We start from the raw sequence: 19,681 nt of genomic DNA, 5'->3' as shown, positions 1-19,681 counted from the left end.
TTATTCATCACTGAAATTTCTGAATCAATTTTTGAATATGAATGTTTAAAAAAATTCAAACTACATTTTTTGGGATTTTATATTTCAGTTAAAATATAACTCCTGTAATCTAACGTATTTTTTTAGTAACTATTAATCAGTTTCTTATAATTGAAAAATACCTAAATATATTTTTATTTGTAGTTCGATCGTCAGGAAAAACATATATAAAAGGGACACCGGTGTCCCGTCTACGTCAAAGGGTTGAAGAAGCAATCGACCAACAAATTCAGTGAGAGTATAAAAGATATAAATTGGATGAAATTTTACCATAGAAAATGGAGTAGCTGAATGGGTGAAAATCGCAAAAAAATTCATAAAGGTTTCGAGGTTAAGTTTGAAAACAAGTACAAAAAGATGTTACGAACTTGCTAACTGTTAAAAGGTTTATTTGATTAATTGTTACAAGAGGTTGCCAACTGACATAATGAGTCTACAGTGACAAAAACGAATCTCGAGATTCGTTTATACCAGATATGCTTTTATACGAGTCGATTTTTTTACTGGAATATGCCAGATACGCTTTTAATGTCAGCAGGAGAGATGACAATTCGCTCTATGAGATCATCTAGATTGAGACCTGGGGACTGTGAAAACCATACAGCACGTCACGCAACTCCAATTTGCTTCTTTGGGTGTATTACATCAAAATTGATTATGCATCTGGAGGGGCATAATGTGCAGAAGTAACTTCGTGAAAGCAAATTACATACAATGTGTAAAATATCGCTAATTAAGTTTCTGTTTTTTTTTTGTTTTTTTTTATGTTCTCCTCAGCGATCGAAGATGCGGCAACTGCTTACAATGCTCAGTTTCTGAGCTAACATGATTTTCAGCCTCTCAACGTGATTTGCGACCCTATGTTCTTTGGTAGAGATTAGAATTTTCTAATATAATTTCAAAATGTTTTCTATTCATGGACTTTAGTTCATGGAAAATGCTTCTTTTTTTTTCTATTTTGCATAATAGTCACATCAACCCAGAGATTCGAATTATATTCATTAACTGGACGAATTATTCCTATACATACAAAAAACTTTCGATCTTGCCGGGTGAGTGAACACCGTGTTCATTTGACTAATGAACAAGACTCCGAAGCCATTCTCGAGTCTAAAACCAACCAGGTTTCTAAACTGACATTAGGAGAAACAGGAGGACCAAAACAGTCATTGAATTTCCTACATCATTTAGCTACTTCAATAAATTATTTGTGGCAACACATTTTGCCGTCTCAAGTTTCAGAATCTGCTAAGTGAAGTGCAGAAATTAAATAATTTAGTAATTATTTTGCTATAATTTATAAAGAAATTATTAAAAGCTCGAAGTTAAAAAAAAAATATAAAGGTAGGAAAGCATATTGCATGTTTTAAATTTCATATCAAATAATTAATCATGAAAGCAAGCATGCTTTTTAAAATGTGCTATGAACATTGAATTGAGACTGTATTTATCAGCGAAAATAATGTTTATTTAAAAAAATTTGCTAAAAGTGTTAATTTTTTTGATAAAAAGAGTGGAAAATTACTGCAATTGTTTTTGTCTTGTTAAATTCCTCAATTCAAAACTGGTTAATATCCTAATGTATTAAAATTTTTGAATAGCATATTTTACAAAATTAAACAGAGTGCATACAATTTTTAGATGGTTAAGTCGAAATGTTTTTGTTATAAGTCTTACCTCAGCAGTCAAATTTTATAATGCATTTAATATTTTATTAAAAGGTGAATCAAATTTTCCTAATCATGCAGCAGTTAATTTTGTCACATATGTTTGACAGTTTCCTACAACTATTCAGTCCTTAGATAAAATTGTGATGTCGTTTTTTACTTTCAAATTTCTTTTTTATGTTTTAGCATGGTAATGAGCTATTTTAAGTTGGCAAAATAAATTTAAAAAGAAATATTTTATAACAATGAACTTATTTGCATGTTTTAAGAAGCATAACTATTATTGCAAACATAACTTATTTATTACTTTTTAATTTGTGGTTTCTTATATGCTTGGTTATTGGTTATTGCTTAATAAAAGCTTTAATATTGCTTAAATAAAGTTTGAAATTGATTTATTACATGTTCTTAGCTGTTTTCGAACAAACTTTACTTCAGCTAACCTAACTATAATTTTACACAGTTTGTTAAAATTGCAAAGGAAGTTTATAAACGGGTAATTTTTTGTTAAGAAATATTTCTTAAATTTAAATTAAAACTTTACTTTAAGGAAATAATTCCCAGTGTATAGCAATTTAGATAAATGTAATTTTTTTTTTTTNCGTCTCTACTTTATAAAATATATATATATATATGTATACATAAAAAAGAAACATTAAATAACATTCAGATTGCGTAAAAAGCTACTGAAATTTGCTAATATTGTATTGTATAACCAAGTTTAGGCTAGTAGTAAAGTAATAGTTAGCTAGTAGTAATACTGAAAGTATGTTTTGTTTCTTAGTAATTTATTTGGCATTATGGGTCCTGGGTTCAATCCTCGAACCAGGCATATTTGACTTAGTCTTTCATCCCTTCAGTGGATTGATAAAATTAGTACCAAGCATGCTTGGGGACTAAACACTGGGGGTTTGCATTCGACTAACCACCGAACCGGAACATCTGCTCCTGCACCCCATAGCTGTATGTCAAGAAAACTGCGATAGGCACAGTAGACCTTGACCCTCTATGGGCTGTTGTGCCACTGAGTTTAGTTAAGTAATTTATTTATGCTTTATTTTCTAGGTTCTGCTATGAATACAGTTGAAAATACTATGGAAGGCTGTAATAAGAGTTCTGATGCTTCAGTGAATACAGCAAACACTCAGTCTAATTTAAACGAATGTCCAGTCATTGAAGACGATTTGACCGATGATTATAATGACATTGATCTGAGTGACATAATACCATCTGCTTTAGATCCAACACTCACAATGGATAATTCTGTTTCACTTGTCAGTGGTAATGATTCGTATAAAGAGATAATTAATGTCTGTAGTAGTACTGCGCAAGTCCTTAAAAAGACTATATCTGATGTTTTAAATTCAAGAGGAAATGTTGTCATCACAGAAGTGGATGATTCAAGTGAGCTAGAAGCTACACTGAATCAAAAAATAGCTGATTTCAATAATACCGTAGATGGTTGCTTGAAAAATCAAAATCAACTATCAGCTTCAAACAATGCCGATAACAATTCTGATTTACCAGCTAATGTATTAAAAGACACAGAGGAAAATCGTTGTGATATCTGTTTACCAGAAAGTCTTCAAGGTTCCTGTGAAGAAATATGTAATTCTGATGCTTCGTCTGAAAATTCTTATAACAATAATGTCGACACAGAACAGGATACAAATGCTGGTACATCAGAAACTAAATCGTTTCTCGATGCTCAAAATTCTAGTCAAGTTCAAAAAGGAAAGGTAGGATAAAAAAATTTTAAACTTAATTCAATAGAATATAAATTGTTAAGATGTATAATCTGTAGTGCTGGAGATAAATGTGCCCTTTGAAAAGAGACCTTTTCTTTATTTTAAAGTATGATTTTGCATTATGGAGATGATTTCTGTATCTATACTTGCATGAAAATAATTGGCATTAACCAGGCAGTGGCAGACTAGAAACTAAAGTTAAAAAAAATTATTAGAAAGGTAAATTCAAAAGATAAAACTTGCAGCTACCCACATGAAATAGAACTCTTCCCTCCGAATGAACCTAAGGTAGCGTTGGCTAGTCGAAACAAATTTTGCTCTTAGCTCGCACGGACCACTGTGCTGACATAAAATATCCTTAGTGTTAGGCAAAATCACGTTTTAGAATTTCTTTGCCGTTGGGCTAACTGTGAAGATTTCCTCTTCATGCAATGTAAATTCTGGGTTAGTCTATTTAAAAGGCTAGCCTGTCCTAATGCTTGATCCAGAAGTTCCCTTGTCTTCAGGACTGGGTTAAAAAAAACAAGGCTAGAGTTGAACATTGATAGTGGTAAACTCATAATTGGGTCAGCTGCTCAATGCCGCTTATATTTGTCTTTATAAAAAAAAAATTTATTTCTTAAAAAAATTTTGAAGTACAAAAAGTTTTGGGGCTTTGGTGATTTTAATTAGCCACAGGACAGTTACCAATTTAGAAATGTTCTTAAGTTGTGTAAGAAAATTTAATAATAAAAAAAAGAGTTAATTAGGTGTATTGTGATGAAGAGGTTATGCTATGGACAGGTGTAGTTCTGTGGGTAATATATTTCCTTGCTGTTCCAAATATATTTGTCATGGAATACAGAATTTATCTTTCAAAAATCTATATCTTTAATCATTTTTTTTCCTTCACAGATAACAGGGTAAATTCAAAAGAAATACTTAAATGACCTTCTGATGAAAAAACAGCATAAATTCGAATAAAAAATAAATATGTATGAATAGTGTTTATATATTGTTATAACTGATTTTTATTTACAAAGTTAAACTATCATATAAATTTAACTTGGATATTTTCTATAATTGCATTATAGTCAATATTTTCACACTTTGCTGATGATTCTACATTTAAGGTCAAAGTGGTATCAAAATAGAAGCTTTGATATTTATGTTTATGTTAAAATTTTAGGGGAGATTTCCGTATTCATGATCAGTGGCAGAATAATTGCCAAGACTACGCAACTTCTGGGCAGCTCCAACCGAGAAACTAAAAAAAATCACTGATAAGGACCAACTCGTAGTCCTCCCCGATCAAACCTCTATATGTTTTTTTAAATTTTTCCCATTTAAAATCAATTTGGCGATTGTAGTTGGCTTGGCAGATCAGACTACGGAAATATCCCTATATTTTACCATTATTGCAAAGAAATCACTTTTTACTAAAAAAATAAAAGACCTGGTAATCATTTAATCAATTTTTTAAGTGCTAGCGATTTTTTTTTTTTGAAATTCTGCTTTAAAATAACCTTTTAATATAATTAGAAAGTGTATTTTATTTGAACAGAACAAAAGTTGACAGTTATCGAATTGTTTTTTATATCCAAAGCTTACTTTTCAAAAGATCAATTTTTTTTTTAAAATTAATAGAGGTGTGTGCACAAAGTATTAATTATGATTTTATTATTGCAGTTTTTATTTTGAGTTTTTAAACTATAATAATAACATGTAGTGCCATTTTACATAAGTCAAAATATTTATTTTTGTTGTAGCCTGCTACTAAAGAAAATGAGTCAAAAACTGTTGTTTCTTCTGAAGACAGCAAAATTGCTAAAAAATCTAAAAGTGTAATTTCCAAAAAGAAGGGGGAGAAGACAGTTGGTGAGATTTTTTACAATACATTTTATAATTTCATTGTCTGTTTTGAATTTTTACTGCCTATTATTTCTATATATTTCTAATTAAAGCTTGATGATCTATGCCAGGGGTGGCCAAGCTCCTTAATAGTCGAGCCATTTTTCAAAATTTGAAATTTTTCGCTGCAATTAAATACGTATTTAAAAGGTATGCAAAAAAGTTATTAAAATTTTTTTTCTTACATAAATTATATTTATTGAAAACATATGAAAAAAAGTCAAAGTACGAAATATGTGTATTGAATTTAAATATTAAAAATTAAACACATTTATTTTACTTCTCTTGATAATTCTTTAGAATTTGGTGAATAATTGGTGACAGCACTTCTCAGTAATTTTTTGAGATGCTGGTTAGTTTATACTGATCGGTCTTTGGATTTCACGAATTTTAAAGTGGAATAAAATGATTCACATAAGTATGTTGTTCCAAATATTGAAATAATTCGACAGACAGCCTTTTTTAATTCAGGTTATTTCGATTCTGGTACAAATTTCCAAAACTCAGCCATCAATGTCGACTTATATTTTAATTGTAGAGCTTGATCTTTTTGCATCTCTATTAATTCTAATTCTCCAGATGCTTTTTGTGTCATAATTATGTTGGAAATGGAAAACTCACCTTGAATTGAGCAACGTTGCACTTAGTCTTTCGTATTTGTTCTCCGTAATTTAAAAGACATTTTGAAACACTTACTGAATGATAATAATTTTTTAAAATATAATAGCACAGAAATGAAAAAGGAACTCGGGTACATTTATCAAGAGCCACAAAGCATGTGGCTCGCGAGCCGCATGTTGGCCACCCCTGATCTATGCTGTAAATTATCACTATTATGTAAAAATGATTTTTACCTAAACTCATTGATGTAATGAAAGATATAAGCCTATTATTGTCCTTTTGTGATATTTGTGTTTATTGATGTTGAAGCAGATATTACCCCAATGTTTGTTAATTTAATTTTGGATTTTACATCCAAAACATCAGAGATATAAAAAATTTATTGCAGACATTTGGATGAAAACAAGAATCTATGTTAAATTTTAGAACAATTGAGTTCTCTTAAAATGATGGTTCTCTGTTTGCTCAAGAATTTTTTTAAAATTATATTTTGTCTTAGTTTGCTTTATTTGATATAACTTAGTTATTTAAAATAATGATTTAACATAACTTAGTGAACCAGCCAATCGATTTCTTGCAATATGATTATCAATAACTAATCAACAGGAATTCAATTTAAATTTTTATAAATTAAAATTTTAGTTATATTGTTAAAAAAATACCACTTAGTTTAATTTTTAAAAAAATTAAATAAATCTCAGTGATTAGTTGTCTTTGTTTTTTAACCTATATATTATGTAAATGTACACAGCTCATAAAAAGTACTAATATGTTGCTAAACTGTTAAAAGAGTTTTATCATTGGTTTAACATTGATTAGTGTGCCTACTCATTATATATCTAGAAATAATTTATAATACATGTTTAGAAATAATGTTATGTTGTTATTTAGTCTCGCATATAAAAACAGCTGCTAATTTTTAAAGTATTTTTAAAATCTTCAAATTATATAGTTAAATTATTTAAGTATCTTTTGAATTTTTACATCTTTTTTTTCTTCAATTTGCAATAAATTTCAAGCAAACATATTTTATTCTCTATAAATTCATGATTGACCAGTACCAGTATCTACAAGTAAACGTCCACAGCTAATAATGGTTAAGCATTGTTGACATATTATTAAAGTTAAACAAATTTATTTTTCATTTAAATGGTTGACTGGTAGACCTAATGTGTAATCTTTGGCTATCCCTGGCTATAAAAAAATTTCACTATTGCAAACTTTGACCTGCATTTCTTTAATTTATAGTATGAGACATAGCACAGAATGTAGAAATAGCCTTATAAGATTTTAAAAAATAATTGCAGTTTTTAGTATTATATTACTTTATTTATTCCTTTAGGAATATCCAGCATATAGTCACTTACAATCCCAGAAAATACAAAATTTCCTCCATGCTAACTCTTACCTGTATCACTTTACAGATTATTATACTCTTCAAAATCTAAAATGAATAAATAATCTCATAAATTTTTAAAAGCTGACAGTTTCGAGCATTGACGTTAATATTACTATTTCAATGAGAATTGTTACTTTTGCAGATCAGATACTTAAATCCTTATCAGGTTACTCATCTACCGAAGAGAAGCTTCAGCAGCTATGTAAGAAGCATTTAGAAACATTGGAAGATCTCAGATTGTTTGAACCGAGGCTAAAACAGCTCGAGAAACAAGTTGTTTCTCAGCAGAGAGAAAAAGAATCATTACAAGCCGAATTGAATAGAATGATACTTGCTAAATCACGATTAGAAAGTCTTTGCCGAGAAATGCAAAGACAAAGCAAAGCTGTGAAAGTTAGTTTATAATTTTGATAAGCATTCAAAATTCTTTTTCATTTTTTGCAATCTTTGTGTATACATATTTATGTTGAAATTTTAATATAATCTGAAAGGTTAAGATATGTTATTTTACTGCATTTTTTTCTTTTCTTTAGCATTAATTGTATCCTGCTAATATTAATACACTATCTGAAATTTAACTATATTAATTATAAATCTCGCTGATTTCTTTTTTGTTTGTCATTCTTTGGCCAATGATTATTTTTATTTTGTCTACACATAAGGCAAAATTAAATTTTTAGTAATGAATTATAAGATTTTAATTTGCCCTAAAAGCTTAAAATATATTATTTCACTGCATTTTTTTTCTTTGCTTTATTGTTAATTGTGTCCTGCTAATATTAACATGCTATCTCTAACTTTACTTTTAATTATAAATCTTGATAAATTTTTTTGATCATTTTTTAGTCTAAAAAGTTTTAATTTTTATGAAAATTTCATAAGTGTTTTTATTTTTTGATTGTTCTACATATCAGCCCATTTTTCTTTAAATTTAGTAGTTTTATAGTAGTTAATAAAGCTAGTTTTTGACTTACCAAATTCTGTTACTGTTATCAGATTTTTCTAAAATTAACTGCAGGGTAGAAGTAGAATATAGACATTTTGACCATATATTTATATGTGTGTATATATATATATATATATATATATACATATAATATTATACTTTTTAGCGTACTCTACTATTCAGTATTTTGTTATAATCAGAATTTGTATAATAATGCGTAATGTTAAAAAAGTTATTATGAAGATAAAAAATTTTCTGTGAACTGCGTTTGCATGTTCATGTATGTTACAGGTATCTGCATATAAGACAAAATTAAATTTTTAGTAAAGAGTTTTGTAATGTTTTTGTGGAGATTAGATAATTAGAAAAGTTTATTATTATTTGAGAAATTTATTTCAAATAGAAATTACACAGAAATGACATGGTGTCTATAAATATTTACGTTTATAAATAAAAAAGTTAAAAAATGAATCTAAAATTTTTATCAAATTTTAGGTTGAAAATCTCTAGGCATGAGTTTCATAATTATTTTATTCATCAAAATTAAAAAGTTAATCTTTTTAATATTTTTCTTCGATTTAATTAGCCAAAAGTTTGTGATAATTCAAATTTTTCTGTCATCCATGAAGAGCTATATATTAGAATAACTGAAAAACTGTACAAAATAACTTTTGAAATCTGTGAAAAAGACAAATTTTCCGATTTTTTGGAACATCACTTATACATTTTTGCAATTTATAAGTGACCTTTTATTTTTTGTCAGTTATGCAATTTTTTGTGTCCATACTAACTTAACTAACTAAGCATTTCACATTTTGACAAGTTTGTACAGAAATTTCATTTCAATACATAGCTTTCTCAATGAATAACGTAGAAAAAACTATTACAAGTAAATACTTTAATATTACAATTTTTAAGTATTAAAGAGTTGAAATTATATTTTAAACACTGATAACTCACAAGTGTCTACCTTTTATTATGGAAAGTCTGTAATCAGATTTAGGCATTATAATGTTATAGTAAATATGTTAATACTGTTGATAGAAAAACTATTTAAAAAAGTTATGCCTTCAAATTAATAAATCATGTATGCTCTCTTAGTTTCAGAATACTTACGCAAATTAATTGCCAGCATTAATTTTTATGTTCTCCAATTAAGTATTATAAAGAATAGCATTGAAATTTTATTTTAAACATTGATAACTCACAAGTGTCTACCTTTTACTATGGAAAATCTGGTAATCAGATTCAGACATTATAATGTTATAGTAATTATGTTAATAATGTATATGGAAAGACTATTTTAAAAAGTAATGTCTTCTCCTTAATAAATTGTGTATACTCTTTTAGTTTCTGAATACTTACGTAAATTAATTGCTATCTTTTTTTCCATCACTTAAAGAAAAGAAAATAATCTAAAAGTTGCCATTGCTCCGATTGTTATTTTGAAGGCATTTGTAATTCCATTAATATTTCTCTGTGTTACTTACCTATCCTAAATTCTTTCACTATAATTCAGGAGGAAAGCCTTATTCGAATCAAGGAAGAAGAAGAGAAAAGAAAAGAAGTAGCCAATAAATTTCAAACTACTCTTAATGACATCAGTACCTTGATGCAAGAAAACTCAAAGAGGAATACAGCATTAAGAGAAGAAAATGCTGAACTTTCTCAAAAGCTGAAGATGTTGATGGATAATTATTCTGTGTGGGAAGAAGTGAGATTAACATTATTTTTTTTTCTCTCATAATTGCATATTTTAACATTCATAGCAGGACTTAAAAATTATATTGCCAAAAATTCGGATCTAACATACATTTTTCATTCTTTTATTCCGGAACGGAAGATCATTTACTCAAAAACATTATAAAATAAGCATTTAATGCCTCTTCTAATTTTGACAAGAATCATCAAGATAGATGTCTTATGGCATCTTGGCAATACCAATTATAATTTAATAAACGAAACCAAAGCAAGAGAGAGAAAAATCTATTTTACTTCATAAGACTGAAATATTAATATTTTAATTATAAATAAGAATTTATAAAACAGAGTTAGCTTGTTTTTTATTCCCTTTATAATGCTTATTTTTATTGAAAATGTTTTGTCGAAATGTAAGAAAATAAAAAATAATAAACACCAAAATTGAAATGTTATAGAAATCATCAGAAAGTGATAAATATCAATTATATAACTCTTACGTTTCATCAACTTCAAATCTTAAATGAAATTCTACAAATAAGAGTAGGTGAATTTCTTCTATGTGTAAGTTTGTCTAAAATTCAATCCTACTCATCAGATATGTTTCCTTTCGCTGTTTTGCCTTTTTGAAAAATGAAGGTATTACACTAATAATTTCATTAAATAAGTAGTTAAATAGCTGAAATAAAAACATGCAAAAGTAGACTATATTTTATTTTATTCATACTAAATAACATTTTGAATATCAAAGCAAAACAACTTCATCAATGCTTATTTGTGCCTAATACTTTGCTTTTTCCAAACTTTCCAATTTGTTAACATATACTTTTATTTTATACCTAAAATAAAAATGTTGTAGGTATATTATTAATTAAATTTTTTTTACTCTTATTAATTTAATATGTTTTCATTTATATGCCCTTGAAAAAGATGTTAATGTAAAAGTTTAATTCGGGTCTGTATTTCAGAAACTAAGCCTGGCTGAACATGTAAAAAATTTTTTAACAATGCTACATAGGTGTCTGAAATTTTAGCTGATTTTTTAGCATAAAACTTTTTATGTTTCTAAAGCAATGAAACCTTTTTTACTCTAGGTCAGAATTATTATATGTTTTTAAACAATATATATATCTTTCTTCAAAGTTTAAAGTTGTATGTTACGGCAAACTTTTTAAAACCATTACTTGTTAACGGATCATTCACTATTGTGAACTAAGTTAATTATTTAAAAGAATATATTTTAAGTGAGTTGTTTAGTTTTTATTTAGTTTTTTAAGTAGTTTTTAGTATTACAGAATATTCACAATATTATTATATAATAATGAATGCTAGCTAAATAATACACCAATGTTAATTTTGTTTATAGAATATGAAAAAGATTGTNGATCATTCACTATCGTGAACTAAGTTAATTATTTAAAAGAATATATTTTAAGTGAAATGTTTAGTTTTTATTTAGTTTAAGTAGTTTTTAGTATTACAGAATATTCACAATATTATTATATAATAATGAATACTAGCTAAATAATACACCAATGTTAATTTTGTTTTTAGAATATGAAAAAGATTGTTCAACATAAAGAGTTAGAAGCTCAGTTAGCAAATGCCAAGTGTGCAAAAGTTAATTTGGAATTAAAGCAAGAAACTGAAAAGTTCCTCAGAGAAAAACAGACATTGTTAGAAAATATGAGTGAATTGCAAAAGAAATGCACTTTACTTACTGCAAATGAACTTCAGCTTAGAACTGAATTGGGAGATTATACAAATAAATATGAGGAATTCCAATCAGTTCTTACCAACAGTAGTAAAGTATTTGCAACATTCAAATCTGATATGGATGCAGTAAGTTAATATTTATATATTGTAATTTTCTCAAAATGTGTATATTTAAATTTTATTTTTAGAAAATAGAGTATGTTGTATGTATATTTATAAATTAGCTTATAGTGAATATAGTGATTTTTTTCGTGTTAAAAAAGCTAGTAGAATTTGTTGAGTAGTAATTTTTGTTTAATTTCTTAGTGATCAGCCCTGATCAAAAATTTTGTCCTTAATTTCAAGTTTGAATAACAGTTATTTTATTTACTTAAATCTGAGATTCAAAACTTTTTTAGTATACAAGGAGTTAATGTTCGGCTGACCACCTAACCGGAACATCTGCTCCTTCACCCCAGAGCCCAAAGGTCAAGAAAACTGAGATGGGCACAGTAGGCCTTGGCCCTCTGTGGGCTGTCGCACCGCTGAGAGAGAGAGGAGTTAATGTGAAATAATACTAAACAAAAAAAAGTCCCACCCTGAAATTGAAAAAACAATGTAAATGTTTTATGTTTGATTTTGTGAAAAGTAACTTGACAATTATTTTCTTTAACATATTTCTAATGCTATGAATGATAATAAGGTTTTAAAGAACTGATAAATACATGACCCTATATTAGATTTTATAAAACTTTATTTTTTTTTAAAAAATTGTTTTAAGTAGCTTAACACACACAAATGCTAAGTATATAAATTTCTAGATAACTAATTTAACAGTTTTGTCTAGGATTTTTGTGTGACATGTTATTTTATTTAGTAATTCTAAATTCAGAATGTAAGTAATTATACAAATTTGTACTAGCAATTAATTTTGTATCAATTATCAATCTATTTTTTCTAGCTTTTTTGGATGTTTGTAAAATTAAAAAACTCCATAATTCGATTAAATCATTTATAAGCTTACTTATTTAAATTTGTTTGTTAAATACCATATTTCATATAAAGAAAATACTTTAAACTTTTTATGATTTTGACTTTAAAAAATATATTTGAACAAAATATAAGTAAATAAAATAACTTTTTTGTTTCAGACTTCCAAAAAGATAAAGAAACTTGAAAAAGAAACCAATGTGTACAAACAAAAGTGGGAAAGTAGCAACAAAGCCCTCTTAGATATGATAAGTCATGTAAGTGCAAACAATTTTTTAATATGTTTTAATACAGCAAATATAAATAAATGAAGAATGCCTAATATCAGGTTGATTCATCTAAAAATAGATAAAAGTATCTTCTGTTTGCGTACACAGGTGTTATGTTGCTCTAAACTTAAAAAAAATTGTCATGATTTTCCTTTGGCAGTGTATTTCAGTAAGAAGTTGGAATATACTGAATAACATTATAAGACACATTTGACAAAACCATGGAAATTCAGAGTGAGGAAATCGCATAACCTTGAGGCACCTACTGTATTTACAAAGAGTGTAGAATATTTAATTTCTTTGAGTTTGGGAATCCAGCTGTACATTGCTCTTATGCTATCAAACATAAACCCAAAGTTGCTAGTACAAAACACATGAGGAATTAAATGCCAGTAAAAAGGTACAAGTTCTACTGACTCTAAACATAAAATACTCTAAATCAGTTTTTTTTCTTCTTATTGAGAAATTAGATTTTTTTTTAATTATTACCTATTTACTGTTTTTATTCAGTGAATAAAGTTTCTTTTAAGCCTATTAAATTGCATCAATGGGGGAGGGGTGCCAACTTTATCAGTAATTCATTAGAACTCAAATACATTTCCCAATACATAATANTTTTTTTTTATATTTACTTTTTTTATTCAGTGAATAAAGTTTCTTTTAAGCCTATTAAATTGCATCAATGGGGGAGGGTTGCCAACTTTATCAGTAATTCATTAGAACTCAAATACATTTCCCAATACATAATAAATTATGCTAAGTCTAAAAAAATTACATGCTCAGTATGATCAACACAAAGACATGAAAAATAGTGCAAATATAACACAATCAAAACTGCAACAATTTTTAACTATTAATTGTAATTTATTAAAAATTTAATTTTCAAAGTGTGAATTCAAAAGTTAACTTATACAAAAAATATAAGATAATGATATCTTGACATTAAATCTGTGAAAGTTTCACTATATTTTACTGATATACTGGATTCTAGAAAAATCATAATAAATAAAATTTATAATTATTTTCGTTGTAAGTAGATAAACCTTGGTGATACCTCTTTACTATAATTCATTTTTGCAAGTAACCTTGTTTTCTAATAATATGCTAAACAGATTTTAATAGCATGTTTAAAAACGTCTTTTTAATATAATTTTTATTATCACAAGCAGGTTAAATATTTGGATATTTTATTGTAGAAAGAAAAACAAGACAGGGAAAATGCAAATGCACAACAAAGAATACTAACTCTAGAAAAATTGTGCAGAGCTTTACAAGCTGAGAGAAATGATTTAAGGAATGAGTTAAATGCTTTAACTGCAAGTAAGCAATTTTTTTCTACTTCTTCATAAGGTGCAAGCTATATAAACGTCCATTCTCAATAGTAATGTTTATAGAATAAAGTAAATTATTATATTTTTTCTCATATAAACAAATATTAGTCTGAAATGTTCATGTTTAATTTGCATAATGACTTATATTGTAAATATGTATTTTTTGTATTGTGTAACTGAATCTTATAATCAATAGATGTACAATAAAATATTTTATTTTAAATTTTATGATCAAATACGTTTTACATTATTAAAATAATATTATATATTTTTTCCAACCAATTCTTTTACCAATTGCTTTTTTTTAAAATTATTTTTAAGCATATTTATACTAAGTAAATAAATCATATTTTTCTTTTTTAATCATATCAATATTTTCAATCTAAACATAAAATTTTAAAAGACTACAATTAACAAATAATTTACTGAGTGTATGTTTACTTTAATAACATTAATTTATGATTTAAAAAAATTGATACCAACATTTGCTTGGCCAGTTAATGATTTTTGTACTGAACCTGGCTTATTTATTTTACGACATAATAGTGCAATGTTTTTCATTCAGCTTCTTTAGCTTTGTTTATATCAATTTTAAAAAGTTGTTTGGATATCAACTTATATTACTTTTGACATTAAATAAAAATTTCATGATTATTTTAACAGTTTTAAATAAAAATGGTAATAATCACTTGTAAATATAGTTTACTTAAGGGATCCACAAAATAATGACCAACATATTTTCACAATTAGTTTTACTTTTCTAAATTAGTTTTATTGCTTTTATGAATTAGTTTTATTGTTCAATTAATATTAAACTAGCACTAAATGCATTTACAAATTTAAAAATAATAATAAACAACCATCTTTATTACTTGTTAATTTGCTAAATTTCAAACATTACTATAACTCAATATTTTAATGAAGTCCTGGCCCTTTCATTTTTAACTTCTTATTCTTGATTACTCGATTTTTATTCCCTCTAACTTGATTTGACTCAAAGCTTTAAAATCCTTAAAACTGAATAAAGCAAAAAGGAAACTAATTGTAATAATAAAATAAAAAGTTAACCACAATAAAGGAGGTAATAATTTCTGGCCCCCCCTCTTTTAATCTGTTTACAATAATGAATATTGCTTGCAAAAAAAGATAAAATTTGATTTCTTATTCCGTCAGCATCAATAATATACTGGAATTTGAAAATGAAAGATTTCCACTTAGCATTCATATTTATCTCATTATTTTCAAAATCACTGAGTTCTGGATGATCTTCCCATATTTATAATTTGCTAATAGAGTTTTTGAGGAAAAAGTATTCACCCCCAAAGGTGTCTTAGGAAAAATTAAAAAATTTTAATATGAAAGTTAAAATGTATCTTATTTATGATGTAAATAGAAATATGTACAATCTTGAAGAAAAACATAGTGGGGCAATTCCATATGTGACGGAATGACATTTTGACTTGCAAAATAACAATTAATTGAAGTTTCTATGTATCTAATTTCAAATAACAAATTTTTTTTCTCATGCATATCATTATTATTGGCATAATGCGCTCCTTAAACTAAAAAAACAGGATTTTCTATCTTTTTTACTTTTAATTTTACGAACTTTTTATTTGCGTGACGGAATGACATTTTGGCAACCAAGCTTTTGGCATGCCGCTTAGAACTGGTAGTTTCTGCGAATTTTGCAGCTATTATTTTTCTGAACTATTTTATACTTTTAGTATAATGTGTAAGCAATGTAAAATGTGAATTTGGAAAATTAACCTCTGGTTGGCNTATTTACAATAATGAATATCGCTTGTAAAAAAAGATAAAATTTGATTTCTTATTCCGTCAGCATCAATAATATACTGGAATTTGAAAATGAAAGATTTCCACTTAGCATTCATATTTATCATTATTTTCAAAATCAATGAGTTCTGGATCTTATAATTCGCTAATAGAGTTTGTGAGGAAAAAGTATTCACCCCTAAAGGTGTGTTAGGGAAAATTTAAAACATTTAATATGGAAGATAAAATTCATCTTATTAATGATGTAAATAGAAATACAATCACAAAGAAAAACAAAGTGATGAAGCATAGAATTATTTCAAAATAATGAATGAAATAATAATTTACAAAAAATAAAATTAATGCCAAATGAGTTTTTTTAACAATATGAATCCCTTCTCAAAACATAATTGTCAACATTTTCAAGTTATAAACTGAAACTAGCAGTTAAACTTTTGATAGGTCGTAGCTTTTGAATTTTTCTGTTGGATTCAAGTTATCTTGAATTGACGACATAGGAAACACATGATTATTTTTTCTATTTTGCTTCCAATGTGTCCTGGATAACATTTTTAAAAACATTTTCTAATTTTTCCCTATTTATAATATGTACTGATCAACATCAATATCATTGAATACTAAGTGGAATAAAATAAATCATTTGTATAAAAAATAAATAGTTATTTTATTCCAATAAGCATCCAATCTTATGTATAAATATAGGACAACCTTTTAAGCAACATTGTTTTTGTAATTTGTAGATTATTTTATTCCACTTAATATTCAATGTGATCAATTAATATTGGATAACATTTTAAGCAATATTATTTTTTTAACTTTTCCCAGTTATTTTTTAATTTTTCCCACATTAAAAAAATATTTCTGTAGCATCCTAAGTGTCTGATTACTAGACAATATTTGAAGCAATACTATTTTTTAATTTTTCACTTTTTATAGCATCATCGTAATTAGACATAAGTCGATCAAAATAAACCACTTTTATGAGGAATGTGTGGTTTATTTTTTTCCCACTTAATATCCCATGTGTTTGATTAATTTTGGATAACACTTTAAGCAACATTATTTTCCCCAGTTTATAATATGTAGCTGTTATATCATAATTATTTTTTAGCTGGAGACTGCCAGAATGAACAAAATGTGCCTTTGCCATCTACTGAATCTCTTGACGTGGCTACTAGTAGTTCATGAAATTATATTATTAAAATATAGGAGTGTCCATGAGTGTAATTGAATCCTGTGACATTGACTGATCACTTTCATTATGTATTACTAAAATATTTAAATTACTTATAAATTATATGGTATAGTAAACGTTTTATTTGCTCATAATTTTTGTCTTTAGCTCTTCAATATGCATATAGTTTCTGCATATGCATATAGTTCTTAAGATAACTTTTTTTAGTTTATAGTGATTATGTTGAGAAGTATTTTGTTTGTTAATTTTGTGTATTGTTTGGATAAAACGTAATAACTTTTTATTTAAAATGAAATTAAACACAATGATATTTGGCTCTAGTTTAAATCCATAAAAATTATACTACATTCAATTTAACTATTTAAAGTAGTAAGTTTGAGGATTAAAAAAAGTGATATGTTACCATTGATAGCTTGGAATTTTATTAAAACTGGAATAGAACAAATTAAAATTTTGTAAGACTTCCAAATATTGTTTTAATGATTTATTTAGTGAAAAAATTTCTGAGCACAATTTTGACTTGTAGCGTTCTTTTATTTATTTGAGCTTTATATTTTTTTGTGTCAATGTATTTTTTATGGAGTTATGTGATTTACAACCATTTTTTATTATCTATTGAATATTAAAGCAATTTTTTAAAACTAACTAGTCTTAAAAAATCTTCTATGACATGAATTTTGCAACAGAGTGAAACTTTTAGTCATAAAAATATTTAACATAAGTCTTATGAACAATTTATTTACAAATAATAAAAAAATATTCGTAAATAAAATTTTACATTATTTTAAGTTATTTAGGCTGTTGTAACCTAGTAATAAAGTATTGGATAATTTCATATTTGTGTTATATAATATGATAAAATAAGCTTTTAAAATTTGCTCAACTTTAAACCTACTAATTCATAACAGAGAGTTACAGCACATCCTTTTGTAGACTTTCAGTTATTAAACCCTACATTCATTTCAATAACCCATATAGTGCTTCCATATACTATTTCCATAGAAATAATACTTTAACTGAAATGTTAGTAATAGTTTTCTCTTTTTAAATATTTGTTTTTTGATTTCAAGATAATTTTAGGGTTACAAATTACTCCATAACAATAGTTCATATGTTGCGCAAAATTTAAAAATTATATTTTTATTCTAATTTCAAGTACAGTTTTTTTATATTAATATTAGGCAATTTCAGCCTTAATATGTACTGTATAGATTCATTTATAAAAATAATATAGTTCAGTATTTCAATATTGATTACAGATTTGTCATCAATATTAAGTCAACCAGTAGTACTAAGCTGCATAACAGACTAGAATAAGAATTTCTTAATCATGTAATTTCAAAAGGATTTTAAATTGAAGATTTCTTCTTTAACAATTTTTGTTAAATAAAATACTATTAAAAATATTTTATCTACTAAATTTGTTAAAGTTCAAAATAGTTTATGTATTCTTATTTTTCCAAAGACTTGATTATTTTTCTTGGTAGCCAAATTCTACAAAGCAAACTTCTCATGGTGTAAATTCAATAAAAACTTTATGATGCTAATATTCACTGAAATAAATTTGCTTATGAATTAAAATTTCATCAGTGATAGAATAATTGTTAGCTCATTTTAAATTTTGCTTTTGACTAAATTTAATTAATTCCATAGCAATCATGCTATCTTTTTCTTGCCTGTATTTATCTCACACACAATGCTTTTGTTTTGTGATTGTAACTTTTAAGGACTTAAAAATGTCAGAATTTCTTAAATTTATTTATTAATGCAACTGTGGCTTTTAAAGACATTTTTTAGTCTCCTGTGTTATTTGAATGTAAGTTTGTTGGGTGGTATTATTTTCTTTGTTAAATGTGTCAGGAAAGTAATATAAGTATTTCTTTTTTTAAAAAATTACATGTTCTTAAATATGACATATTCATTGTCGGATTGTTATGCATTTATATAAGAGAATAATAAAAAATTGAAACTGTTCATTATTGATAGCAAACTTATTTTGTGATACTAATAATATTACAATTTCACTTTAAGTAGTTTTTACATATACAGTGAAACCTCCTGTTATGGACACTCCTGCAAAACGAACGCCTCTCAATACGGACATATTTTTAATTCCCCGGGAATCTTCTATGAATAAACCATTGCGTATATTCTCCGCAAAGCGGACACTCCCGTAACCGGACAGTCATTTTGGTCCTGAAACGTTTTTTATCTCTACAAACCGGACACAACTTTTTCAAAATAAATTGCAAGCTAAAAAAAATTCAACTTTTCACCATTTTTAAAGCATGTAAATAAAACTTTTTGCCTTATCCATAACTAAAAATATTGTTAAGCTATTTCACCACCGAAAAATCAATCTTTCTCCTGTCACCTTGCCTTATCTTTGTAAAGAA

General features: G+C 26.5%; 1 protein-coding gene across 1 annotated transcript; it reads left to right on the top strand.

The window, feature by feature from the left end:
* Positions 1–1,239: 1,239 nt before the first annotated feature.
* LOC107440936 (alpha-taxilin) lies at positions 1,240–19,259 on the top strand. Its single transcript, XM_016054026.3, has 9 exons — positions 1,240–1,383; positions 2,772–3,445; positions 5,203–5,311; positions 7,507–7,757; positions 9,830–10,024; positions 11,563–11,850; positions 12,855–12,950; positions 14,159–14,282; positions 17,202–19,259. Exons 2-9 carry the CDS (start codon positions 2,780–2,782, stop codon positions 17,276–17,278), a joined length of 1,806 nt encoding a protein of 601 aa, XP_015909512.2. The 5' UTR covers positions 1,240–1,383; positions 2,772–2,779; the 3' UTR covers positions 17,279–19,259.
* Positions 19,260–19,681: the final 422 nt, after the last annotated feature.

The sequence above is a fragment of the Parasteatoda tepidariorum genome, chromosome 9 (genome assembly GCF_043381705.1).
Source record: "Parasteatoda tepidariorum isolate YZ-2023 chromosome 9, CAS_Ptep_4.0, whole genome shotgun sequence".
Taxonomy (NCBI): domain Eukaryota; kingdom Metazoa; phylum Arthropoda; class Arachnida; order Araneae; family Theridiidae; genus Parasteatoda; species Parasteatoda tepidariorum.
This window is presented reverse-complemented; position numbering and strand designations above follow the sequence as displayed.